This window comes from Scyliorhinus torazame, chromosome 7, assembly GCF_047496885.1.
Source record: "Scyliorhinus torazame isolate Kashiwa2021f chromosome 7, sScyTor2.1, whole genome shotgun sequence".
NCBI lineage: Eukaryota > Metazoa > Chordata > Chondrichthyes > Carcharhiniformes > Scyliorhinidae > Scyliorhinus > Scyliorhinus torazame.
In genome coordinates, this window is record NC_092713.1 from 267549383 (window position 1) to 267576516 (window position 27134).

At 52.3% G+C, this 27134-nt stretch overlaps 1 protein-coding gene across 2 annotated transcripts in view; it reads left to right on the top strand.

Annotated features, from left to right (window-relative positions):
- The window catches only part of LOC140427021 (cyclin-dependent kinase-like 3), a 325265-nt gene that overhangs the window by 291610 nt on the left and 6521 nt on the right, over positions 1 to 27134 (top strand). For both annotated transcript variants that reach the window (XM_072512424.1, XM_072512425.1), the window contains exon 12: positions 11207 to 11292. In XM_072512424.1, the coding sequence (XP_072368525.1) occupies positions 11207 to 11292 (86 nt within the window). The remainder of the gene's footprint in view (positions 1 to 11206; positions 11293 to 27134) is intronic.

Here is a 27134-nt window from a genome sequence, read left to right on the forward strand (position 1 = left end):
TTCAGGATGGTGCATGCAAGCAATTGCCGTTAGCAGAGATGGGCTGCCATAGAGTAAGCTCTCTCTCTCTCATGTTTGCAAATGCCTGTAGCAGTCTCTCAGCAATGGAATTGAGAGCCTCCACAGCCCATGTGTGCTCTCTCCACAATCCTTAGTATGAGCTCCCCCAATGTGCAGGGAGATCTTCAAGCTCAGGACCCTGCAATCCTTAACTCCACTAATAGTAAATATTTACGTGAAACTTTAAAATTCCTTCCTCAGGGCTGAAAATCACTTACTTATACTCATCCATGCTACTTGACACACACTCCTCAAATGTCAGCCTTCTCCTTATTTACTCTATCTCATCAGGAGGGTGTACAATTATGAGTGAGACATCAATTCAATCTAATTCTTAAGACGCCTCGGGCGGGATTCTCCGCAAACTGGCGCGATGTCAGCTACCCGGCGCCAAAAACGGCACAGATCACTCCGGCGTCGGGCTGCCCCAAAGGTGCGGAATTCTCCACACCTTTAGGGGCCAAGCACTCACCTTGAGGGGCTAGGCCTGCGCCTGAGTGGTTTACGCTCCGCCGGCTGGAGGGAAAGACCTTTGGCGCCACGCCAGCCGGCGCCGAAAGGACTTCGCCGGGCGACGCATGCGCAGGAGCGTCAGCGGCTGCTGACGTCATCCCCGCGTATGCGCAGGGGAGGGGGTCTCTTCCGCCTCCGCCATAGTGAAGACCATGGCGAAGGCGGAAGAAAAAAAGTGCCCCACGGCACAGGCCCGCCCGCCGATCGGCGGGCCCTGATCGCGGGCCAGGCCACCGTGGGGGCACCCCTCAGGGTCAGATCGCCCTGCCCCCTCCCCCCTCAGGACCCCGATGCCCGCCCGCGCCGCCTTGTCCCGCCATTCACAAAGTGGTTTAATCCACGCCGGCTGGAGAGGGTTGGCAGCGGCGGGACTTTGGCCCATTGCGGGTCGGAGAATCACCGGGGGTGGGCCCGCCGACCGCCGCGATTCCTGCCGACCGGCGCGGCGTGATTCCCGCCCCCACCGAATCTCTAGTAGCGGAGAATTCGGGACACGGCGGGGGCGGGATTCACGCCACCCTCGGCGATTCTCCGACCCGGTGGGGGGTCAGAGAATCGCGCCACTCACATTGTACAAGGAAAAGATCCTGTAGCTCATGAACGGCTATGCTGCTCGAGCAGTGGGAAATAGCTATGTTGATGGGGTATTGCCAGCGCCAGGCTAGCAAATGAACAGCCACACTCTCATCCTGGCATATCTATGAAACATCAAATAGCTACAGGTTTGCCAGTAATGTTTCCTTGGCCCATGCATTGGTTTTGCCACTGTCTGACTGCTACCACTGCACAGTTCTTATGTAAACAAGGTTCTACTTTTTTTGGGGGGCCTTCTGTAATGTTCTTGTTGGATGGCCTGATTTATATTAGAAGAACACTTGTAGCTAAAGCTATACAAAACAACAGATAAATAACAGAATGAACATGCACAAGCAACCTCTCTCTTCCAACTCCCTAGTCCGTCTGAGGTCACCTGACTCTAACATTCACTTATATATTAATGAGACTCCTAGTGGCCAATCGGTGAATTACAACAAAACCATGATATCACTACATCCTCGTTCCTTTGAAGGAATAAATTAATACATTATCATCAATACATTTACATGTAATATCATTAGCCTGTGAGTCTCACAGTATTATTTTTTTCTTTAAAATTGTTAAAACTGTTTTAACAAATATATACAAGAACAGCAAGCATAGTACGTACAAATAGTCCAAATCTATAAATTGAGTCGATCAGGTTTTCTTCTGACTCTGGTTGATCTTCTCAAAGTTTGACCTTGCTGCTCAGAACTTGTAGACTCAACGTTCTCCATGACATTCTCATGCTCAGGAACTGCTGAACTATCTGACACTGCAGCTGACGTTGATTCCGATGTAGATTCGTCATCACAACATTGTTGTGAAAGTCATCTCTGGTTTCCAAGAGCGCGCAACGATTTCTTCTTAAAACCAATCCGTCCTCTGTCTGAACATTGTCGGAACGAGGTGCTACTTCGTCAAGTACAATGGTTTTTCTCGACCAAGTGCCTGAATCTTCTGTTCTCACAATGTCATCACTACTCAGCGGTGGTAAAGTTCGAGACACTCTATCATGGAACTACTTTTGTTTTGCTTTAATGTTTTGCATTTCTCCTCCTTTTCCAATTGTGGAAGTGTGGTACGCAACCTTCTATTCATGAGTAACCCTGCTGGCGATCTACCATGTGACAATGGTCACGCTATGTAACTCAATAGTGTGAGATCTGGATCAGATTGGCTGTCATTTGCCTTCTTCAACAATTGCTTGACAATATACACCTTTTTCAGCTTTGCCAACGGACTTGACATGACGTGATTAAAATCATATGTGACGAGGACTTCCGGTTGCGGCTATGCGAAGCTAAGCCGCACATTCGGCGGCTCCCGCTAAAACAGACTTTTGGGCTCTCCAGAGGAGCCCCAATGGCAATTTGTTCGACGACTTCCAGTGTGGGAAGGTGAGCAAGATCCCCCCTCCATAGTATATGGATTGGACCAGGAGTGGAGCGGTCAAAAAAGCGTTTTTGGAACAGAGATAGGTGCAAGGGAGAAAAAACAAGATGGCGGTGGGCGGAGATCAAGCGGCATGGGGGCCGGAGCAGCAGGAGTTTCTCAGGCGCTGCTTTGAGGAGCAGAAGAAAGAGGTGCTGGCGCCAATGCTGACGGCGATCGAGGGGTTAGTGGAGACCCAGAAGGCCCAAGGGGCGGCGATCCAGGAGGTGCGGGAAAACGCCTCGGAGAACGAGGATGAGATCTTGGGCCTGGCGGTGAAGATGGAGGCACACGAGGCGCTGCACAAGAGGTGGGCGGAAAGATTCGAGGACCTGGAGAATAGGTTGAGGAGGAAGAATCTTTGGATTCTGGGTCTCCCTGAAGGAGTGGAGGGGGCCAATGACGGGGCATATGTGAGCACGATGCTCAACTCGCTGATGGGGGCGGTGGCCTTTCCGAGTCCCCTGGAGCTAGATGGGGCTCATCGGGTCCTGGCGAGGAGACCCAAGGCCAACGAGCCGCCAAGGGCGGTAGTGGTGAGGTTTCACCGTTTTGTGGATAGAGAGTGTGTCTTGAGATGGGCCAAGAATGAGCGAAGCAGCAGGTGGGAGAATACGGAGATCCGAGTCCATCAGGACTGGAGTGCGGAGGTGGCAAAGAAGAGAGCTGGTTTTAATCGGGCCAAGGCGGTGCTCCATCGGAAGGGGTGAGGTTCGGAATGCTGCAGCCAGCGCGATTGCAGGTCACATTTAAGGATCGTCACCACTACTTCGAAACGCCTGAGGAGGCTTGGACCTTTATACAAACTGAAATGTCGGACTCAAACTGAGGGTTTGTGGTTGTGGGGGTGATGTCGGTTGTATACAGGGTTTTAACTATGCATAGGGAATGCTCCACGGGTTGGGTGATGGATGGGGATGGGGGAAGGGATCTGATGGGGAGACTGTGAGAGTGTGTGGGCGCCGGTGCTGGAGGGAGTGGAGGCCCGGGGATAGGGGAATTGGGATAAGGCCGCAACACGAGCGGCGCCAGAGGGGACAGGGTCGGCTCAGGTAAGCGCGGGCTTTTTCCCGCGCTAGAGAAGGACGGAGGGGGGGTGGAGGAGAGCACACTGATTGCTGGGGAGGAGGAGGGGGGGGATTCCCACACGGGGGGGGTCAATGGGATGGCGGGGGAGGCCGGGGTCAGCAGGAGTCAGCTGACTTACGGGAGTGTTATGGGGGGAGCAAAAGAGCTAGATACGGATCTAGCGGGGTAGGGGGGGAGGGGGGGGAAATAGGGTTGCTGCTGCATTGGCCGATGAGGAACTGGAAACAGAAGAGGTGGTCGGGATGGGGGTGCCCCGTCTGGGGGACTGAAGAGTGCGGGAGGCGCGGGCACGGGACTGGCCTAGAAAACGAGATGGATAGTCGGCACGGTGGGGAGGTTGGGAAGACCCCAATCCGGCTGATAACTTGGAATGTGAGGGGCCTGAATGGGCCGGTTAAGAGGGCCCGAGTGTTCGCGCACTTAAAGGGACTGAAGGCAGACGTGGTCATACTTCAGGAATCACATTTGAAGGTGGCAGACCAGGTCAGGTTAAGAAAGGGATGGGTAGGACAGGTATTCCATTCGGGGCTGGATGCAAAGAACAGAGGGGTGGCAATACTGGTAGGGAAGCGTGTGTCATTTGACGCCAAGAAGATTGTGGTGGACAATGGAGGGCGATACGTGATGGTGAGCGGTAGGTTGCAGGGGGCGTGGGTGGTATTGGCAAACGTATACGCCCCGAATTGGGATGATGCTGGATTTATGAAGCGCATGTTGGGGCGGATTCCGGATCTGGAGGCAGGAAGCTTGATAATGGGGGCGGATTTCAACACAGTGTTGGACCCAGCATTAGATCGCTCCAGATCCAAGACGGGGAAGAGGCCGGCTGCGGCCAAGGTGCTTAGGGGGTTCATGGACCAGATGGGGGGAGTAGATCTGTGGAGATTTGCTAGGCCCTTGGCCAGAGAATTTTCTTTTTTTTCTCACGTACACAGAGCCTACTCCCGGATAGATTTTTTTGTTTTTAGTAGGGCGCTGATCCCGAAAGTGGCCATAGCCATCTCAGACCACGCCCCGCACTGGGTGGAGCTAGAGTTAGGAGAGGAGAGGGACCAACGCCCGCTGTGGCGTCTGGATGTGGGATTACTGGCAGATGAGGAGGTGCGCGGGAGGGTGCGGAAGGGTGCGGGGGTGCATTGAAAGGTATTTGGAGGCCAACGACAACGGGGAGGTGCAGGTGGGGGTAGTATGGGAGGCGCTGAAGACGGTAGTCAAGGGAGAGTTCATCTCCATCGGAGTTCACAGGGAGAAGAGAGAGGGCAGGGAAAGGGAGAGGTTAGTGGGGGAGATCCTAAGGGTGGACAGGAGATATGCAGAGGCCCCCGAGGAGGGAGTACTTAGGGAGCGGCGAAGTCTCCAGACGGAATTCGACCTGTTGACCACGGGGAAGGCAGAAGCACAGTGGAGGAAAGCACAGGGGGCGACGTACGAGTATGGGGAGAAGGCGAGCCGGATGCTGGCACATCAGCTCCGTAAGAGGATGGCAGCGAGGGAGATAGGTGGAGTCAAGGATAGTAGGGGAACTACGGTGTGGAGTGCGGTGAAAGTAAATGAGGCATTTAAGGACTTTTATGAGGAGCTGTACAGATCTCACCCCCAGCGGGGGAAGAGGGGATGCGAGGATTTCTAGATCAACTGAGGTTGCCGAGGGTGGAGGAGCAGGAGGTGGCTGGTTTGGGGGTGCCAATTGGGTTGGAGGAGCTGGTTAAAGGACTGGGGAGCATGCAGGCGGGGAAGGCCCCGGGGCCAGATGGATTCCCGGTTGAGTTTTACAGGAAGTATGCGGACCTGTTAGCCCCGTTGCAAGTGAGGACTTTCAATGAGGCAAGGGAGGGGGGGACCCTGCCCCCGACAATGTCCAGGGCGCTGATTTCTCTGATCCTGAAGCGGGACAAGGACCCACTGCAATGTGGGTCGTATAGGCCGATCTCGCCCCTCAATGTGGATGCTAAGTTGCTGGCAAAAGTGCTGGCTACGAGAATTGAGGATTGTGTCCCGGGGGTGATTCATGAGGAAGAGACGGGATTTGTAAAGGGCAGGCAGCTAAACACCAATGTGCAGAGGCTCCTATACGTGATTATAATGCCATCGGTGGAGGGAGAGGTGGAGATAGTGGCAGCTATGGGCGTGGAGAAGGCCTTTGACCGGGTGGAGTGGGAATATCTCTGGGAAGTGTTGCAGAGGTTTGGGTTTGGGGAGGGGTTTATCAGTTGGGTTAAGCTCCTTTATAGAGCCCCGGTGGCGAGTGTGGCTACGAATCGGCGGAGGTCGGAGTATTTTCGGCTGTATCGAGGGACGAGGCAAGGGTGCCCCCTGTCCCCCCTGTTGTTTGCATTAGCAATTGAGCCTTTGGCCATGGCATTAAGGGAGTCCAGGAAATGGAGGGGGGGTGTTTCGAGGGGAAGAGGAGCATCGGGTGTCGCTGTATGCGGACGACCTGTTGCTGTATGTGGCAGATCCAGTGGAGGGGATGGTGGAGGTCATGCGGATCCTAAGGGAGTTTGGGGACTTCTCGGGCTATAAGCTCAACGTAGGGAAAAGTGAGCTCTTTGTGGTGCATCCAGGGGACCAGGGAAGGGGGATAGACGACCTACCGTTGAGGAGGGCGGAAAGGAGCTTTCGGTACTTGGGGATCCGGGTAGCTAGGAGCTGGGGGGCCCTGCACAAACTTAATTTGACGCGGCTGGTGGAGCAGATGGAGGAGGACTTCAAGAGATGGGATGTGTTGCCACTTTCGCTAGTGGGCAGGGTACAGTCGATTAAAATGATGGTCCTCCCGAGGTTTCTTTTTGTGTTCCAGTGCCTTCCTATTATGATTACCAAGGCCTTTTTTAAGCGTGTAGGTAGGAGCATCATGGGTTTTGTGTGGGCAAACAAGACCCCGAGGGTAAGGAGGGGGTTTCCGGAGCGTAGTAGGGACAGAGGAGGGCTGGCGTTGCCGAATCTGGGTGGCTATTATTGGGCAGCCAACGTGGCGATGATCCGTAAGTGGGTAATGGAGGGAGAGGGGGCGGCATGGAAGAGGTTGGAGATGGCGTCCTGCAAAGGAACGAGCCTGAGGGCGCTGGTGACAGCATCGCTGCCGCTCTCGCCGACAAGGTACACCACGAGTCCGGTGGTGGCGGCAACGCTGAAGATCTGGGGACAATGGAGACGACATAGGGGTGAGATGGGAGCCTCGGTGTGGTACCCGATCCGGGAGAACCATCGGTTCGTCCCCAGGATGGATGTGGGGTTTCGGAGCTGGCATCGGGCAGGAATCAGAAGGATGGGGCACCTGTTTATAGACGTGACGTTTGTGAGCCTAGGGGCGCTGGAGGAGAAGTTCGGGTTACCCCCGGGAAAGGCGTTCAGGTATATGCAAGTGAGGCCGTTTGTGAGGCGGCAGGTGAGGGAATTCCCGCTGCTCCCGGCGCAAGGGATTCAGGACAGGGTGATTTCGGGAGTATGGGTCGGAGAGGGCAAGGTTTCGGCGATATATCAGGAGATGAAAGAAGAGGAGGAGGCTTTGGTAGAGGAGCTGAAGGGCAAGTGGGAGGAGGAGTTGGGGGAGGAGATTGAAGAGGGTCTGTGGGCTGATGCCCTGAGTAGGGTTAATTCCCCTTCCTCATGTGCCAGGCTCAGCCTGATAGTTTAAGGTTATTCACAGAGTGCATATGACAGGGGTGAGGCTGAATAGGTTCTTTGGGATGGAGGACAGATGCGGGAGGTGCTCGGGAAGCCCGGCGAATCACGCCCACATGTTCTGGTCGTGCCCGGCACTGGATGGGTTCTGGAGGAGTTTCGCGAAGACTATGTCCAAGGTGGTGAAAGTCCAGGTCAAGCCAAGTTGGGGGCTGGCATTATTTGGGGTGGCGGACGAGCCGGGAGTGCAGGAGGCGAAAAAGGCCGGTTTTCTGGCCTTTGCGACCCTGGTAGCCCGGCAGAGGATCTTGCTCATGTGGAAGGACGTGAAGCCCCCCCAGTGTGGAAGCCTGGATAAATGACATGGCAGGGTTCATTAAGCTGGAGAGGATAAAGTTTGCCTTGAGAGGGTCTGCGCAGGGGTTCTTCAGGCGGTGGCAAACGTTCCTAGACTATCTCACGGAGTGTTAGAATGAGGTCGGTCAGCAGCAGCAACCCAGGGAGGGAGGGGGGGGTGGAGGGGAGGGGAGGGGGGTGTCTCTTTCGGGGGGGGGGGGGGTATGTGGGCGGGTGGGGGAGGGGGTTTTCCATGGGGTACTTGTAAAAAAAAAGCATATGGGAGGGTTAATATGTGCGGGAGAAACCCATTGTATAAGTTCTGTATTATGTTTGATTGATATGTTTATGTTCTGTTCTGTTCTTTTCTCTCTGTTACGGGGGGGGGGGGTTTAATTGGTTGAAAATTTTTGTTGGAAAAACTTTGAATAAACATTTTTTTTTTGAAAATCATATGTGACTGCGAAGTGTTACCACACTTTACTGGTAATACAAGGACCGTTATCACTCACGATGACTTGAAGAATTCCGTATCTAGCAAAAATTGACTTGGTGTGCAGTATTACACTGCTAGCCGTTATGCTTGACAGGAGAGCCATTTCGGGATAGTTTGGAAAATAGTCTATGATCATTAAATAATCTTTCCCTCGTCGGTGAAAAAGATCCAGAGCTACTTTCTGCCATGGTGCCGTGGGTAAATCAGATATTTGCATCGGTTCTTGTGTTTGCTTGCAACGATGCGTCTGGCATGTGTCACAACAATTGACCATCCTGACAATATCCTGGTTTATACCTGGCCAGTAAACAGAGCGACAAGCTCTCCATTTACACTTCTCAATCCCAAGATATCCTTCATGTATCCTCTTAAGTACATTCTTGTGAAGAGATGGAGGTATAACTATAGTGTTCAAACGAAGTGCCACTCCATTAATGATACTGAATTCAGATCCTATATTGTAGAACTCCATACATTGACCTCTGGGCCAGCGTGAGTTGATGTCCCTCATCAGCTCTTGAAGAGTTTGATCCTTCCTGGTCTCTTCTTAGATCTCACGTAGTTTTGTATCTGATACTGGTAGTAGTGTGGAAATAAGACTGACATGCAGATCTACACCTTCAGCAATTTCACTACTAATAATTTGTATCTGCGCTCTCGATAATGCACCTGCTAAGAAAAAATATTTTCCTGGTGTGGAGATGAGATTGAAGTCATAGTGTTGTAATTCCATCATCAACCTCTGAATGTGCGGAGACATTTGGTTGAGATTCTTCTTGATGATGTTAACCAAAGGACGATGATCAGTCTCAACTGTGAAAGGCGGAAGACCATACGTGTAGCCGTGGAATTTCTCCAAGCCTACAACTAAACCTAGGCATTCTTTTTCGATTTGAGCGTACCACTGCTCTGTTGTTATCATAGATCGTGATGCATATGCAACTGGTTTCCAATCGTCATGCTCGAGTTGCAGAAGAACTGCTCCAAGACCATCGTTCGGCGAGTCTGTTGACACTTTAATCTGCTTAAATGAGTCAAAGAATGTGAGAACGGTGGTTAGTGAAGTCTTGACCTTCTTCCACTCTTGCTCATGTTGCTCAGTCCAAGTGAAATCTGATGTCTTGTGCAGGAGATCATGTAGGTGTGTTGTTTTTGCGGACAGGTTTAGAGTTAATTTCCCTATAAAATTGATCATATCCATCACTCTCAAGATGGTTTTTCGTCGTGTGGTTTTGGCATGTTGAGAATTGCTTGGATTTTGTCCTTGTCAGATTCAATGCCATGCGAGGAGAGCTTGTCACCGAGGAATGTGACCTCATTTACTCCAAATTGGCACTTTTGCTTGTTGAGCTTCAGCCCATTTCTCCTGATGCTCGTTAGAACTTTAAGCAACCTCGTATTGTGCTCTTCTATGGTTGAGCCCCAAATGAAGACATCGTCCACGTACACATGTACATCTCCGATTCCTTCGATTATGTGCTCCATGGCACGGTGAAAAGTTTCTGATGCTGAAATTATGCCAAACGCATTCTCAGAAAGCAATGCCATCCAAATGGCATATAAAAAGTGCAGCACTTCGTACTTTGTTCCTCTAGCTTTAGCTGCCAGAAACCTTGAGATGCATCAAGTTTTTGTAGTGTTCTCTTTTGATTTCTCATTAATATCTTTAGGATCCATACATATGCGAATATCACCATTCTTCTCCTTTTTAAAAATAAATTTAGAGTACCCAATTAATTTTTTCCAATTAAGGGGTAATTTAACGTGGCCAATCCACCTAGCCTGCACATCTTTGGGTTGTGGGGGTGAAACCCACGCAAACACGGGGAGAATGTGCAAACTCCACACAGACAGTGACCCAGAGCCGGGATCGAACCTGGGACCTCGGCGCCGTGAGGCTGCAGGGCTAACCCACTGCGCCACCGTGCTGCCCTTCCATTCTTTTTCTTTACACATACGATGGAATTTACCCAATTGGCAGTTTCTTCTGTCTTTCTGATTACTTTTAATTTTGTCATTCTGCCTAGCTCCTTTTTGAGGCGAGCCCAAAGAGGTGCAGGTCCTCTTCTTGGTGCATGTATCACAGGTTTTGCATCCTCTTTGAGTTGTATCTTGTAGGTGAATGGTAATGCAACAAAACCTGTGAGCACATTACTAAAATTGTAGACAACTTGCTCAAAATGGTTGGAGTGTTGATCCAATCCTTTGTGGCTGCTGTATACCAACTGCACTAGAACTAATTCTTCACAGGACTGATCACCTAATAACGAATCCAAGCCCTCGGAAACAATACAGAATGGGACGGAATAAACTGTTCTTCACCACCACAATCAGGTCACAAGCACCATAACATTTAATGCTTGAACCATTATAATCTCTCAGAGATATTTTGTGATTTCTTATAATCTGTTGAATTTTTATACATTTTAAATCAGTCATGCTGATTAAATTGGCTTTGGCACCAGTGTCTAACTTCAATTGGACCACTGTACCATTCACTTCAAGTGGTAGCAGCCATTTGTCCTCATCAACCACATTTATTTTAAATGGAGCATCAGTTTGCATTTTTTTAAGTGCTGGAGAATTTTTAGATGTCTCCAAAAAATTATTCTTCTCTTATTAGTCCAATAAACAAAGATGTTTCATCACTGGAGACTGAGACTTCCACTGTGCTGACTGATCTGGGGTTGAGCTTAGCGTAACAATTCTGAGGAAAGTAATTTTTTCCTTTGCATCTGGAACAAAACTTGCCAAATGCTGTTCACTGCCTTAATTTGTGCCTTTGAACTTTCCCGCCTTTTTTTGGAAGTTTCCTGGAACAGCAAAAATGACTGATGTGTTATCAGAGACATTTTCTGATGAGGTAATTACTCCATGGGCAGAAAGGTGGCTGAAGTCAGGGGGCACCTTAGCGATAGGCAAATCAGCCTGTCGGTGTCACCTATACAGGTAAAACAATCCAACGGTAATCCCATGCCTAAATGTTCACAAAATATTAGGTACAATGTAATATGCACAGGTTGTTCGAATGGATTAATAACGTTTGCTATTTACAAATTGGTGTTATAATTGCAGGAAAATGCAAGATGCTGAAGAAAGAGTTAAGAATCCCTTCATTGGTGACGTCTGAACAAGATCAAGCTAGAAGTGCTCCCCACCAGGTATAATGATCATATGTAATATTACAAACCTTAAATACATTAGTCAAGAAAATCTGAAATTCCCTTTCTTAAAACATTGTTTGCTTTCCACCTTTCAGTGGACAAAGAGGGTCGTAAATATGGGGTCGGATTTTAGGTAGCAGGTGGGATTGGGAGCCAGTGCAGATGGTCCAGGCGATTATCTCAGGATTCTTATGCCACCGAGGGTTCTGGATCTTCAAAGGGCCGATGGGAAGGACGGAACCGGGTAAGCACTCAAAACCAATAAGTGGCCCCTTAAGCCGATTAGCGAGTTAATTGAAAGGCCAATGTGGAGCAGAAGGAAATTCTTTTTCAGATGAGCCCGAGGTTTGTGCACATCTGTGCACAGCTGTTGAGGTTGCTGCGAGGCTCAGTTAGCTTCATTTGCAGTGGTCTTTTGAACAAATCTGTGGCACAAACCAGCGCTGGCATGAGCTCATCATCCTACCTGGTGATGCAAAGCGAGTGTCTGCATCCCTCCACTATCAACATCCTGGAGGTTACCATTGATCAGAACCTGAACTAGACACTTAACATGGCCTCATGGGCAAATGAAGGCTTACCAGCTGATTTGCCGGGACTGCGCTTGCCAGCCCCCTGTTAACAAGGTCGAGCAGCACTTACGCTGCAGTTGTTCAGCCAACCCCAGCCAGCTTACAATAATGGCGCCGAGGAGACCGGCCACAAGATTTGTGAATGCTGACCAGGGGAGGCTCCTAGACGCAGTGGAGGCCAGGAGAGATGTCCTCTTCCCCCGAGGGTCCCTTAGTGTCAGCCACAAAGCAGCCAGTGCTGCCTGGGATGAGGTGGCGGCAGTCAGCTCGGGTAGTGTGACCAGGAAGACTGGCCTCCAGTGCCGAAAAAAGATCAACGACCTACACCGCGGTGGCAGCACGATTGAGTAGACACCAACGCCCCCCAACCCCCTACCCCCTCAAGGAGCATCCAATTCCCAAAATCCTCATTTCGTTTGAGGAGCGTGCCGTGGAGGAGACTGGGGTGGCCGAGGAGAGGGCGGTCACCCACATGGAGGCTGGCGGACACCACAGAGGTGAGGAAATACCACACTCCACCCGGAGGACCTATCAAATGCGAGTTGCTGTTGCCTTACTGACTGACCCATCTCTCCCACTGACCACATGTCCATTCTCCCGCAGTTCCTCCAGCTGACAGCGCCGACCCATCCTGGGCGGCCCCTTCTCCAGCCTCCCAGGAGAACACCTCAGAGGAGAGCCTTGAGGATGCAACCATAGTCATGGCACAGCTGTCGACCCCACCCTCCACCAGCGCAGACACACGCACGGTGGTGGGACATGTTAGTGGACAGGCTTCGGGAGCACAATCGGGTGAGCACCGTACCGCTGATGATGCACATCAGGTGGAGGCAGGAACCCCCCCGTCGAGACAACAGTCAGGTCCCAGCTGATGCTGAGCCTGTGGCATAGGGTTACTCGGAGCTAATGGAGACATTAGGGAGCGGCTGGGACATTCAGAGGGTGATGTCAGCATCACTCCAGCAGATCAATAGCTGACTGGAGGAGTCCCAGAGGCTACGGACACAGGAGATGGTGCCAGCAATGAGTGGCACCGAGGCCAACACTGCGAGGGAGACGGCTGCAGTGGAGAGCCTGGTGCACGGCGTTGGCACCATGAGTGAAGGTGTCCAAGGCGGGGCGCAGTTGGTGACGGCCACGGCTGAGGGGCTCGGCAGAATATCCGACTCGCCGGGGGCTGTGACCCAGTACCAGGCCGACCTTGGTGAGGTTCTCCAGGACATGTCCTGCTCTCAGATGGGAATGGCCGAGGTACTGCGGGACTTGCCTCAGTTGCAGGTGGGCATTGCCGAAGTGCTGCTTTGCCACGGGAGTAGACACGATGGTGCAGACCATGGGGAACTGCTGGCAGAGCCTGATGATGGAGGGACAGTCGGTGCTTGAACCAGCTGCCCCTCCGTCCCAAGGGGTTCTTTCCCAGAGATATTGGGACAGACCAAAGAGAAAATGCTGGAAAATCTCAGCAGGTCTGGCAGCATCTGTAGGGAGAGAAAAGAGCTAATGTTTCGATTCCAGGTGACCCTTTGTCAAAAGTTACAGATGCTGCCAGACCCACTGAGATTTTCGAGCAGTTTCTCTTTGGTTTGAGACTCCAGCATCCGCAGTAATTTGCTTTTATACATTGGGACAGGCTTCCATTTCCCACTCTTGAAGAAGGATAAGGACTCCACAGAGTTCGGGTCGTACCGCCCGATTTTGTTGCTCAATGTCGTTGCAAAGCTTTTGGCTGAGGTCTTAACACTAAGGTTGGAGCCCTGCCTCCTGGAGGCAGTGGGGGAAGATTAGACAGGCTTTGTGGACGGCAGAAAACTGTCTTCCAATGTGAGGCAGTTACTCAGCATAATTATTATACCATTGATGGGGCCAGAGGATGAGATAATCGTGTCTCTGGACCCAGAAAATGTTTTAAAAACAGTTTGAGTGGAGCTATCTTTTCGCAGTTTGGGCTGGGTCCTGGGTTTGTCATATGGGTGCGGCTGTTATGCAAAGCTCTGTCTGCTAGTATGCGCACTAACACCATGAATTTGGGGTCATTTAGGCTGCGCAGGGGATGGGGCAGGGTGCCCTATGCCTCCTCTTTTGTTTGTGTTGGCAATCGAGCTATTGGCTATCATTCTGAGAGCTTGGGATAAGTGGAGAGGAATTGTGCGGAGTGGAGTGGAACATAAGATGTCCCTTTATGCGGACAACCTTTTGCTGTATATAAGGGATCCTGGGCCAGTTATGGGGGATATCTTTTTTTTTAAATAAAGTTAGAGTACCCAATTCATTTTTTCCAATTAAGAGGCAATTTAGCATGACCAATCCACGTACCCTGCACATCTTTGGGTTGTGGGGGCGAAACTCACACAAATACGGGGAGAATGTGCAAACTCCACACAGACAGTGACCCAAAGCCGGGATCGAACCTGGGACCTCAGTGCCGTGTGACAGCAGTGCTAACCGCTGCACCACCGTGCTGCCCCCTATGGGGGATATCATGAGAGCCACTTTATTGAAGAGGATACTCTCCTGCGCGGGGTCGGAGGGCAGCACGCCTGGGATATATGGACGGATCTTGAGGGAAGAGCAGGTTTCGGTGGAATAAGTGAAGGCCAGGTTAGAGGAAGAACGAGGACCCATCTTAAAGGAGGCAATGTGGAGTGAGTCCCTCCGCAGGGTGAATTATTGCAGAGGTTTGACTCCTTTTCAGGGTATAAACTAAACATTGGGAAGAGTGTCTATTTTATGGTAAACCCTTCAGGGGGAGGAGCTGGGTTGGGGATGTTTCCACACCGTCTGGCTGGGACTAATTTCCGGTATCTAGGGGTCCAGGTGGATCGAGATTGGGTGCGGCTTCACAAATTGAATTACACTAGCCTGGCAAGCAGGGTCAGGGCAGATCTACAGAGGAGGGACAACCTTCCGTTGTAATTGGCGGGCCGCATTCAATCCATTAAGATGAATATCCTGCCGCGATTTCAATTGCTCCCAGTTTTTCCACATAGGTCATTTTTTCGGGGGATAGAGCTATTCCCAATGGTCTCAATATGGGCGGAGCGAACTCCTCCGATTTAGAGGAGTGTCCTACAGAGTTATAGACAGCCGGAGGGGTTGGTGATGCCAAATTTGATGTTTTATTATTGGGTGGCCAATGCAGAGAAGGTGTTGGGGTGGGGTGGGAACCAGAAGGTTAGTTGGGTGCGGATGGAGTGGGGGTCGTTGATGACAGCATCTCTGCTGTTTGCTCCTGCAAAACATTCTTTGAACCCGCTGGTCATCTCCACTTTGAATGACAACTCCCTCAACATTTTAAGTTGAAGGCGGTGTCAAAATGGGCCCCTCTCTGCAGGAATAATTTGTTTGAGCTGACGAAATCAGATGCCACCTTTGGGAGGTGGAAAGGGAAGGGGTTGGAGAGGTTGAGGAATTTGTAGCTGGAGGGCCGGTTTGCCAGCTTGGAGGTGTTGAAGGAGAAAGCCGGACTTGGGGAGCGGGGGTCGGATACGTTCAGGTACTTTCAGGTACGGGACTTTGTTCCCCATCAGCGACAGCCCCCAGCCAACCCCACGCCTGCGCCACGCGGCAGCCAACCAACCCCGGGGGACCCAAATGCTACTTCTGTGGACAGTCAAAACACCCCCAGCAGCGCTGCCCGGCGCGGAGCACCCTCTGCAAGGCCTGTGGCAAGAAGGGACATTTTGCTGCAGTGTGCCAGGCCCGCTCAATCCCGGCTATTGTCCCGGCACCCCCCACGTGCGGCCAGTGGGCGCCACCATCTTCCCCTCCTCGGACCTCTACGTCCTCCCCAACCTCTGCGCTGCCTTGCTACTCGGCCTGGACTTCAAGTGCAACCTCCAGAGCCTAACCCTGAAATTTGGCGGGCCCTTACCACCCCTTTACCATTTGCGGCCTCGCGACCCTTAATGTCGACCCGCCTTCCCTTTTTGCAAACCTAATCCCGGATTGCAAACCCGTCGCCACCAGGAGCAGACGGTACAGCGCCCAGGACAGGACCTTCATCAGGTCAGAGGTCCAGCGGCTGCTGCGGGAAGGTATCATAGAGGCCAGCAACAGCCCCTGGAGACCCCAAGTGGTAGTGGTGAAAACCGGGAGAAAAACAGGATGGTCATCGACCATCAGACAGTCAGACCATCAACCGATACAAGCAGCTCGACGCGTACCCTGCCCCCCCCCCCACGCATATCTGATATGGTCAATCAGATTGCACAGTACCAGGTCTTCTCGACAGTAGACCTGAAATCTGCCTACCACCAGCTCCCCATTTTCATGGCGGACCGTCCATACACTGCGTTCGAAGCAGACGGCCGCCTTTACCACTTTCTTCGGGTTCCCTTCGGCGTCACCAACGGGGTCTCGGTCTTCCAACGGGAGATGGAACGAATGGTTGACCAGTACGGACTGCAGGCCACCTTCCCGTACCTGGACAACGTCACCATCTGCGGCCATGACCAGCAGGACCACGACGCTAACCTTTCCAAATTTCTCCACACCGCCACTCTCCTCAACCTCACGTATAACAAGGAGAAGTGCGTGTTCAGCACGAACCGATTAGCCATCCTCAGCTATGTGGTCCAGAACGGAGTTCTGGGGTCCGACCCCGATCGCATGCGCCCCCTCATGGAACTCCCCCTCCCCCACTGCCCCAAGGCCCTCAAATGATGGCTGGGGTTCTTTTCGTATTACGCCCAGTGGGTCACAAATTATGCGGACAAGGCCCGCCCACTCATTCAATCCACCGCTTTCCCACTGACGGCTGAGGCTCACCAGGCCTTCGACCGTATCAAGGCTGACATCGCCAAGGCCATGATGTACGCAGTCCACGAGACGCTCCCCTTCCAAGTCGACAGCGATGCATCAGATGTCGCTCTGGCCGCCACCCTCAACCAGGCAGGCAGGCCCATGGCATTCTTTTCCCGCACCCTCCATGCCTCCGAAATTCGGCACTCCTCCGTCGAAAAGGAGGCCCAAGCCATTGTAGAAGCTGTGCGACATTGGAGGAAAAGCAAGATGGCAGCGGGTGGAGACCAAGCAGCGTGGGCTCAGTGGTCGCAGGAGCAGCAGGAGTTTCTTAAACGCTGCTTTGAGTAGCTGAGGACAGAAATGCTGGCGCCAATGAAGGCGGCGATTGAGAAGCTTGTGGAGACCCAGAAGGCCCAAGGGGCGGCGATCCGGGAGGTGCGGCAAAAAGCCTCGGAGAATGAGAATGCGATCTTGGGCCTGGCGGTGAAGGTGGAGGCGCACGAGGCGCTGCACAAGAGGTGGGCGGAGAAATTCGAGTACCTGGAGAATAGGTCGAGGAGGAAGAATCTTCGGATTCTGGGTCTCCCTGAAGGAGTGGAGGGGCCCGATGCCGGGGCATATGTGAGCACGATGCTCAATTCGCTGATGGGCGCGGGAGCTTTCCCGAGGCCCCTGGAGCTGGATGGGGCTCACCGGGTCCTGGCGAGGAGACCCAAAGCCAATGAGCCGCCAAGGGCTGTAGTGGTGAGGTTCCACCGCTTTATGGGCAGAGAGTGTGTCCTGTGATGGGCCAAAAAAGAGCGGAGCAGCAGGTGGGAGAACAGGGAGATCCGAATTTACCAGGACTGGAGTGCGGAGGTGGCTAAGACGAGGGCTGGTTTCAACAGGGCTAAGGCGGTGCTCCATCGGAAGGGGGTGAAGTTCGGGATGCTGCAGCCAGCGCAATTGTGGGTCACGTTCCAAGATCGGCACCATTATTTTGAAACGTGCGCTGAGGCATGGAACTTTATCCAGACTGAAAAGTTGGACTCAAATTGAGAGTTTGTTGTGGGGGGATGTTTACTGTGTTTACGACGTTTGGGGAACAACAATGTTCTTGTTGTTTGAGTGCTGGGTGGGGATGGGTGAATGGATTTGATGTGGGGGCTGTGGGAGAGTGTGGGCGTCGGTGTTGGAGGGACAGGGCCCCATGGAGGAAGAGGGGGGTTGGAGGCCCGGGGATGGGGAGTTGGGGTAAGGCCGCAAAAAGGAGCTGCGCCAGAGGGGGCGGGGCCGGCTCAGGAAAACGCAGGCTTTTTCCCGCGTTAGGGAAGGATGGGGGCGGGGCCGGGGGGAAGGGCGGTGCTGGAGAGGAGCGCACACTGACTGCCAAGGGGTGGGGGAATTCTCACACTGGGGGGTCGATGGAATGGCGGCAGAGGCCGGGGTCAGCAAGAGTCAGCTGACTTATGGGAGTGTCATGGGGGGAGCAAAATGGCGAGATGAGGATCTAGCAGGGGGGAAAGGGGGGGGGGAACTGGGTTGCTGCTGCATTGGCCAAAGGGGAGCTGGAAGTAGGAGAGGTAGTCGGGGCGGGGGGTCCGCCGCCTGGAGGGTGCGGGAGGCGCGGGCACGTGGCTGGCCTAGAAAAGGAGATGGCTAGTCGGCAGGAGGGGGGGGGGGAGTAGCCCCACGATCTGGCTGATAACTTGGAATGTGAGGGGCATGAACGGGACGGGCCAGAGGGCCCGGGTGTTCGCGCACTTAAAGGGACTGAAGGCAGATATGGTTATGCTCCAGGAGACACATCTGAAAGTGGCAGATCAGGTTAGGCTCAGAAAGGGATGGGTAGCGCAGGTCTTTCATTCAGGGCTGGATGCGAAGAACAGAGGGGTTGCAATACTGGTGGGGAAGCGGGTGTCGTTCGAGGCACTGAATATTGTAGTGGATAATGGAGGTCGATATGTGATGGTGAGTGGTAGGTTGCAGGGGGTGCGGGTGATACTGGTGAACGTATATGCCCCGAATTGGGATGATGCCGGATTTATGAAACGCATGCTGGGTCGGATTCCGGATCTGGAGGTAGGAAGCTTGATAAGGGTGGAGGACCTCATCACGGTGCTGGACCCAGCACTGGACCGTTCTAGATCCAGGACGTGTAAGAGGCCGGCTGCGGCCAAGGTGCTCAGGGGGTTTACGGACCAGATAGGGGGAGTGGATCCATGGAGGTTTGCCAGGCCGCTGGCCAGGGAATTTTCCTTCTTTTCCCACGTGCATAGAGCCTACTCCCGGATAGATTTTTTCATTTTGAGTAGGGCGCTAATCCCGAAAGTGGAGGGAACGGAATATTTGGCCATAGCCATCTCGGACCACGCCCCGCATTGGGTGGAGCTGGAGTTGGGGGAGGAGAAGGACCAGCGCCCGCTATGACGCCTCGATGTGGGACTGTTGGCGGATGAGGGGGTGTGCGGGCGGGAGTGGGGGTGTATTGAAAGATATTTGGAGCCCCAGTGGCGAGTGTGGCTATGAACCGGCGGAGAGTACTTTCGACTGTACCGGGGACGAGGCAGGGGTGCCCCTTATCCCCCTTGTTGTTTGCATTGGCAATTGAGCCGCTGGCCATGGCACTGAGGGAGTCCAGGAAATGGAGGGGATTGGTTCGGGGGGGAGAGGAACACCGGGTGTCGTTGTATGCTGATGACCTGTTGTTGTATGTGGCGGATCCAGTGGAGGGGATGGCGGAGGTCATGCGGATCCTTCGGGAGTTTGGGGACTTTTCGGGGTATAAACTCAACGTAGGGAAGAGTGAGCTCTTTGTGGTGCTTTCAGGGGACCAGCGAAGGGGGATAGACGAGCTACCACTGAAGAGGGCGGAAAGGAGCTTTCGGTACCTAGGGATCCAAGTAGCTAGGAGTTGGGGGGCCCTGCACAAGCTCAATTTGACGCGGTTGGTGGAGCAGATGGAGGAGGATTTTAAAAGATGGGATATGCTGCCACTCTCACTAGCGGGTAGGGTGCAGTCGGTCAAAATGACGGTCCTCCCGAGGTTTCTCTTTGTGTTCCAGTGTCTTTCCATTTTGATCCCCAAGGCCTTTTTCAAATGGGTAAGCAAGAGCATCATGGGATTTGTGTGGGCGAATAAGACCCCGAGGGTGAAGAGAGTGTTTCTGCAGTGTAGCAGGGACAGGGGGAGGCTGGCGCTGCCGAATTTGTGTGGCTATTATTGGGCAGCCAATGTGGCGATGATCCGTAAGTGGGTAATGGAGGGAGAGGGGGCGGCGTGGAAGAGGCTAGAGATGGCGTCCTGTGTGGGCACGAGCCTGAGGGCGCTGGTGACGGCACCGCTGCCGCTCTCGCCGACAAGGTACACCACGAGTCCAGTGGTGGCGGCGATGCTGATGATCTGGGGCAGTGGAGGCGACACAGGAGCGAGGTGGGAGCATCGGTTTGGTCACCGCTTCGGGAGAATCATCGGTTCGTCCCGGGAAGGATGGATGGGGGGTATCGGAGCTGGCATCGGGCAGGGATTAGAAGAATGGGGGACCTGTTCATTGATGGGACGTTTGCGAGCCTAGGGGTGCTGGAGGAGAAGATTGGGCTACCCCCGGGAAACGCTTTCAGGTACATGCAAGTGAGGCCGTTTGTGAGGCGGCAGGTGAGGGAATTCCCGCTGCTTCCGGCATGTGGGAATCAGGACAGGGTGATTTTGGGTGTATGGGTTGGAGAAGGCAAGGTTTCGGCGATTTACCAGGAGCTGAAGGAGGCCTCGGTGGAGGAGTTAAAGGGCAAGTGAGAGGAGGAGCTTGGGGAGGAGAGAGATGAGGGTCTGTGGGCTGATGCCCTGAGTAGGGTTAATTCTTCCTCCTCTTCCACCAGGCTCAGCCTAATACAGTTCAAAGTTACTCACAGAGCGCATATGGCAGGGGCGAGGTTGAGTAGGTTCTTTGGGGTGGAGGAAAGAAGTGGGAGATGCTCGGGGAGCCCGGCAAATCACATCCATATGTTCTGGTCGTGCCCGGCGCTGGATGGGATTTGGAGGGGTTTTGCGAGGACTATGTCCAAGGTGGTGAACGCCCGGGTCAAGCCGAGCTGGGGATTAGCATTATTTGGGGTATCGGACGAGCCGGGAGTGCAGGAGGCGAAAGAGGCCGGTATTCTGGCCTTTGCGTCCCTGGTAACCCGGCGGAGGATTTTGCTGCTATGGAAAGATGCGAAGCCCCCGAGTGTGGAAGCTTGGATCAATGACATGTCAGGGTTCATCAAGCTGGAGAGGATAAAGTTTGCCTTGTGAGGGTCTGTGCAGGGGTTCCTCAGGCGGTGGCAACCGTTCCTAGACTATCTTGCGGAGCGTTAGGAGGAGGTCAGCAGCAGGTGCAGCCCAAGGGTGGGGGGGTTAGGGGGGGGGGGTTCTTTTGGGGTGGCGTTTGGGTGAAGGTGGGGTTTTTTCCCTATTTATGTTTTTAAATGTTATATGGGGGGTTATTGTATATGGGGGAAATCCAATGTACAATTTCTGATTGTTGTGTTCTTGTTCCTTTCTTTTTGTTGGGGGGGGGGGGGTTTGTTGAAAAATCTGAATAGATATATGTGTTTTTTAAAGTAAAACACAGCAGGGCAAGATCAAAAACGATAAAATCTTGAGATGGAGGACCGAGCTCTCCACCTACAACTACGAGATCTTGTATCGCCCCGGTAAGCTCAACGAGCCCCCCCCCGATGCCCTATCCCGAGGTACATGTGCCAGCGCACAAGTGGACCGACTCCGGACCCTGCACGACAATCTCTGTCACCCAGGAGTCACACGTTTTTACCACTTCATTAAGGCCCGCAATCTACCCTACTCCATTGAGGAAGTCAGGGCTATCACCAGAGACTGCCAGGTCTGCGCGGAGTGTAAACCGCACTTTTACCGGCCAGACCGTGCGCGCCTGGTGAAGGCCTCCCGCCCCTTTGAACGCCGCAGCGTGGACTTCAAAGGGCCCCTCCCCTCCACCGACTGCAACACGTACTTTCTTAATGTGGTAGACAAATATTCCCGATTCCCCTTTGCCGTCCCATGCCCCGACATGACATCTGCCACCGTCATCAAAGCCCTCAACACCATCTTCGCTCTGTTCGGTTTCCCTGCCTCTGTCCACAGCGACCGGAGATGCTCATTTATGAGCGATGAGCTGCGCCAGTTCCTGCTCAACAGGGGCATTGCCTCGAGCAGGACGACCAGCTACAACCCCAGGGGAAATGGGCAGGTGGAGAGGGAGAATGGGACGGTCTGGAGGGCCGTCCGGCTGGCCCTACGGTCCAGAAATCTCCCGGCCTCCCGCTGGCAGGAAGTCCTCCCCAATGTACTTCACTCCATTCGGTCGCTCCTGTGCACCGCGACTAATGAAACCCCCCATGAACGTCTCTTTGCCTTCCCCAGGAAGTCTACCTCCGGGGTTTCGCTCCCAACGTGGCTGGCAGCTCCAGGACCCGTTCTCCTCCGTAGACACTTGCGACTCCACAAGGCAGACCCATTGGTTGAGAGGGTACAGCTACTCCACGCAAACCCGCAGTACACCTACGTAGCGTATCCCGACGGCCGCCAAGACACAGTCTCCCTCGGGGACCTGGCACCAGCTGGGACCCGACACCACCCCCCCCCCCCCCCATCCCGGCGCCACCCTCCGCAGCTCCAGGACAATCCGTCCTCCCCTTGCTTCCACCCGGGGATGAAGAGGATTTCGACACGCTCTCAGGGTCACCGAAGACCAGCCACCAGCACTGCGGTGCTCTCAATGACAGATCAAGGCACCGGACCGACTAAATTTGTCATATTCTCTGTGATTTTTAAAAGCAACTTGTCTGTGTATAGTTCTCCACCACCCCTGCTGGACTCATTTTTAATAGGGGGTGAATGTGGTAGTCACCACTTATGGCTACATCAGTGCCCCTGTACTACAGGTATGGGGGTAGATCCCTGCCTGCTGGCTCCGCCCAGTAGGCGGAGTATAAATATGTGTGCTCTCCGTACAGCAGCCATTTCGTCAGCTGCTGAAGGAGGCCACACATCTCTGTGTAATAAAGCCTCGATTACATTCTACTCTCGTCTCACCGTAATTGATAGTGCATCACAGATGCAGTGTTGGCATTGATTCATTATCTTAACAATACGACACGGTGGCACAGTGGTTAGCACTGCTAATTCAAAGCACCAGAGACCCGAGTTCGATTCCAGCCTTGAGTGACTGTCTATGTGGAGTTTGCACTTTCTCCCCATGTCTGCGTAGGTTTCCTCCGGGTGCTCCGGTTTCCTCCCACAGTCCAAAGATATGCAGGTTAGGTATATAGGCCATGATCAATGCGCTGGTTAAGGGGGAGTGGGCCTAGATAAAGTGCTTTTTCGGAGGGTCCGTGCAGACTCTTTGGGCCGGATGCCCTCGTTCTGCATTGTAGGAATCCTATAACTTATTGTTCTGTTTCATTTTTAGATGGCTCTAAGTAAAGGCTATAACAGAAAATTGCTGGGACAGCCTTTTTCAATTTGTACAGGGCAGAGTGATGTGTGCTGATCAGATGACAAGGCCTTTTCTTGTTTCGGACTGTATGTGTGCATGAAACCACACCCAGCATTGCCATCATGAGAGAAATTAGAAACATAAAAGACACTGGGGATAAAATACCTGGGGCGGGATTCTCCACTTTCGCGCCGAAGTGCCCACGCCCTCGTGAACGCCGTCAGAGAGGACGGCCCGACGATCGGTGGGCACCGATCGCGGGCCATGCCACATTTGAGGTACCCCCCGGTGCAGGATCCCCCCTCCACCCCCCTACCCCCCGCAGGCCGCACCCCCAGCGTTCCCACGCTGTTCACGACGGCAGTGACCAGGTGTGGACGGCGCCGGGGGGGAACCCGCCGTTTTGGCCTGGCCGCTCGGCCCATCCGGGCCTGAGAATAGCGGGGGTGCCAGAGAATCGCCATTTTGGGTGTCTCCGGCGATTCTCCGGCCTGCGGCCCGCGGAACCCGACGGGGCCGTTCCCGCCGCTTGGGAACTGAGGACGCTGAGGGCGTCGGACCGGCGTCCCGGGAAATTTTGGCGGCCCAGGCGATTCTCCCAACCGGCGCGGGAGTGGAGAATCTCGCCCCTGATTTCTGTTGAATTTACCAATCTCAGGGAAAACTATAGGGGTGTTACATTTGGCCCCAGAGCGTAAGGTTCGGGTAGTTAAAATTAGCCACGGTTCCTGCTCCACCACCCAGTGAACTCTGCTGGAACTGTGCATGTGGCCGCCAGGCAAAGACAGGGTCAACCTCACTGGAATGGCTTATCAATACTCGCCACAGAAGCTCATGCACAATACTAGAATGTAACTATTGCAAATGACACAAAGTCCCAGCAACGAAGCAAATTCTTCAGGGGTGAAAGGTGGGTGGGGAGACATTTTTAAAATGAGTTGAACATCAGAGAAAACTGGTTAAGCTTTAGAGGATATTCATCTTAATATTATCACTTAGTGTTTAATTTTATTTTTAAAATTGGAATAGCGAACTGGTAAAGAATACCACTTCTCTCAAAGAAATCAGTCAAGTATGTGAATTCACAACTTTGTCATATCATTGTTGGAGATGCTTCAACTCGACCCAGATTGGCCAGCAGGTGGCAGCCAAGTCCATATCAGCTTCCAACAGGCCTCCTTGGGCCTTCGAAATATTTAAGCTGAAGGGAATGGTCAATGTATGTTCCCTGTTAGTCGCAATTTTCTTCCAATGCCTCATAGATAAAAGGCAACGTTATGAACTTACTACCAAAAGACCCCTGTGTTGACAGACAGTTATGACTAGGACTCATCACCTTTCACAGAATCATAGAATTGTTCCAGTAGAGAAGGAGGCCATTTGGCCCATCGAGTCTGCACTGGCCCTCTGACTGAGCAATTCACCTTGTGCCATTCCTCCAACTTCTCCCCGTAACCTTGCACGTTCTTCCTTTTCAGATAACAGTATAATTGTCTTGTTTGAACCTGCCTCCACCTCACTCTCAGGCAGTGCACTCCAAACCCAGACTACTTGCTGCACAAAAGGTTTCTTCTCATGTCTAGGAAAGAGGACCTGTTTAGAGATTATAAAGAGCTAGGATTCAAATTAAAAAACAGGTCCTCAAGGGTCATAATCTCCGGATTACTGCCCGAGCCACGTGCAAATTGGCATAGGGAGGCAAGAATAAGGGAAGTTAACACGTGGCTGAAAGAGTGGTGTGGGAAAGAGGGGTTCCTTTTCACGGGACACTGGCATCAGTTTTGGGACAGGGGGGGACCTATACCGTTGGGATGGTCTCCACCTGAACCGAGCTGGGACCAGTGTTCTGGCGAAAAGAGTAAATAGGGTGGTCAATAGGACTTTAAACTAGAGATTGGGGGGGAAGGGAAAGTCAGGGAACCAAGAGGTGAAGTAATCAGTGGGAAGCGTAGCTGCTTAGGAATACAAAAAAGCACGAAAAGACAGAACTCAGGAGAGATTACGATAGTCTCCATCCCACAAAATATGACACAGTGTATGGAAAGGCTCTGTAAACCAAGGTCCACCACACTAAGAAAACAAAAAGGGACAGTCAATAGAGAATTAAAGGTGCTATATTTAAATGCGCGCAGTGTACGGAACAAGGTAGATGAGCTTGTGGCCCAGATTGTGACTGGCAGGTATGATGTGGTAGGCATCACAGAGACGTGGTTGCAGGGGGTTCAGGACTGGCATTTAAACATCCAGGGATTCACAACCTATCGAAAAGACAGAGAGGTGGGCAGAGGGGGCGGGGTTGCCTTGTTAATTAGGAATGAAATTAAATCAATAGCACTAAACGACATAGGGTCAGATGATGTGGAGTCTGTGTGGGTAGAGTTGAGGAACCACAAAGGCAAAAAAAACCATAATGGGAGTTATGTACAGGCCTCCTAACAGTGGTCAGGACCAGGGGCACAAAATGCACCACAAAATAGAAAGGGCATGTCAGAATTAGGCAGCCATGGCTGACAAAGGAAGTCAGGGAATGCATCAAAGCAAAAGAGAAAGCCTATAATGTGGCAAAGAGTAGTGGGAAGTCAGAAGATTGGGAAGGCTACAAAAACAAACGGAGGATAACAAAGAGAGAAATAAGGAAAGAGAGGATCAAATATGAAGGTAGGCTAGCCAGTAACATTAGGAATGATAGTAAAAGTTTCTTTAAATACATTAAAAACAAACGGAAGGCAAAAGTAGACATTAGGCCGCTCCAAAATGACGCTGGTAGTCTAGTGATGGGAGACAAGGAAATAGCTGAGGAACTAAACAAGTACTTTGCGTCAGTCTTCACAGTAGAAGACATGAGTAATATCCCAACAATTCAGGAGAGTCAGGGGGCAGAGTTGAATATGGTAGCCATCACAAAGGAGAAAGTGCTAGAGAAACTAAGAGGTCTACAAATTGATAAATCTCCGGGCCCAGATGGGCTACATCCTAGAGTTCTAAAGGAGATAGCTGAAGAAATAGTGGAGGCATTTGTTATGATCTTTCAAAAGTCACTGGAGTCAGGGAAAGTCCCAGAGGATTGGAAAATCGCTGTTGTAACCCCCCTGTTCAAGAAGGGAACAAGAAAAAAGATGGAAAATTATAGGCCAATTAGCCTAACCTCGGTTGTTGGCAAGATTCTAGAATCCATCGTTAAGGATGAGATCTCTAAATTCTTGGAAGTGCAAGGTCAGATTAGGACAAGTCAGCATGGATTTAGTAAGGGGAGGTCGTGCCTGACAAACCTGTTAGAGTTCTTTGAAGAGATAACAAATAGGTTAGACCAAGGAGAGCCAATGGATGTTATCTATCTTGACTTCCAAAAGGCCTTTGATAAGGTGCCTCACGGGAGACTGCTGAGTAAAATAAGGGCCCATGGTATTCGAGGCAAGGTACTAACATGGATTGACGATTGGCTGTCAGGCAGAAGGCAGAGAGTTGGGATAAAAGGTTCTTTTTCGGAATGGCAACCGGTGACGAGTGGTGTCCCGCAGGGGTCAGTGTTGGGGCCACAGCTGTTCTCTTTATATATTAACGATCTAGATGACGGGACTGGGGGCATTCTGGCTAAGTTTGCCGATGATACAAAGATAGGTGGAGGGGCAGGTAGTATTGAGGAGGTGGGGAGGCTGCAGAAAGATTTAGATAGTTTAGGAGAGTGGTCCAAGAAATGGCTGATGAAATTCAACATGGGCAAGTGCGAGGTCTTGCACTTTGGAAAAAAGAATAGAGGCATGGACTATTTTCTAAACAGTGACAAAATTCCTAATGCTGAAGTGCAAAGGGACTTGGGAGTCCTAGTCCAGGATTCTCTAAAGGTAAACTTGCAGGTTGAGTCTGTAATTAAGAAAGCAAATGCAATGTTGTCATTTATCTCAAGAGGCTTGGAATATAAAAGCAGGGATGTACTTCTGAAGCTTTATAAAGCACTAGTTAGACCCCATTTAGAATACTGTGAGCAATTTTGGGCCCCACACCTCAGGAAGGACATACTGGCACTGGAGCGGGTCCAGCGGAGATTCACACG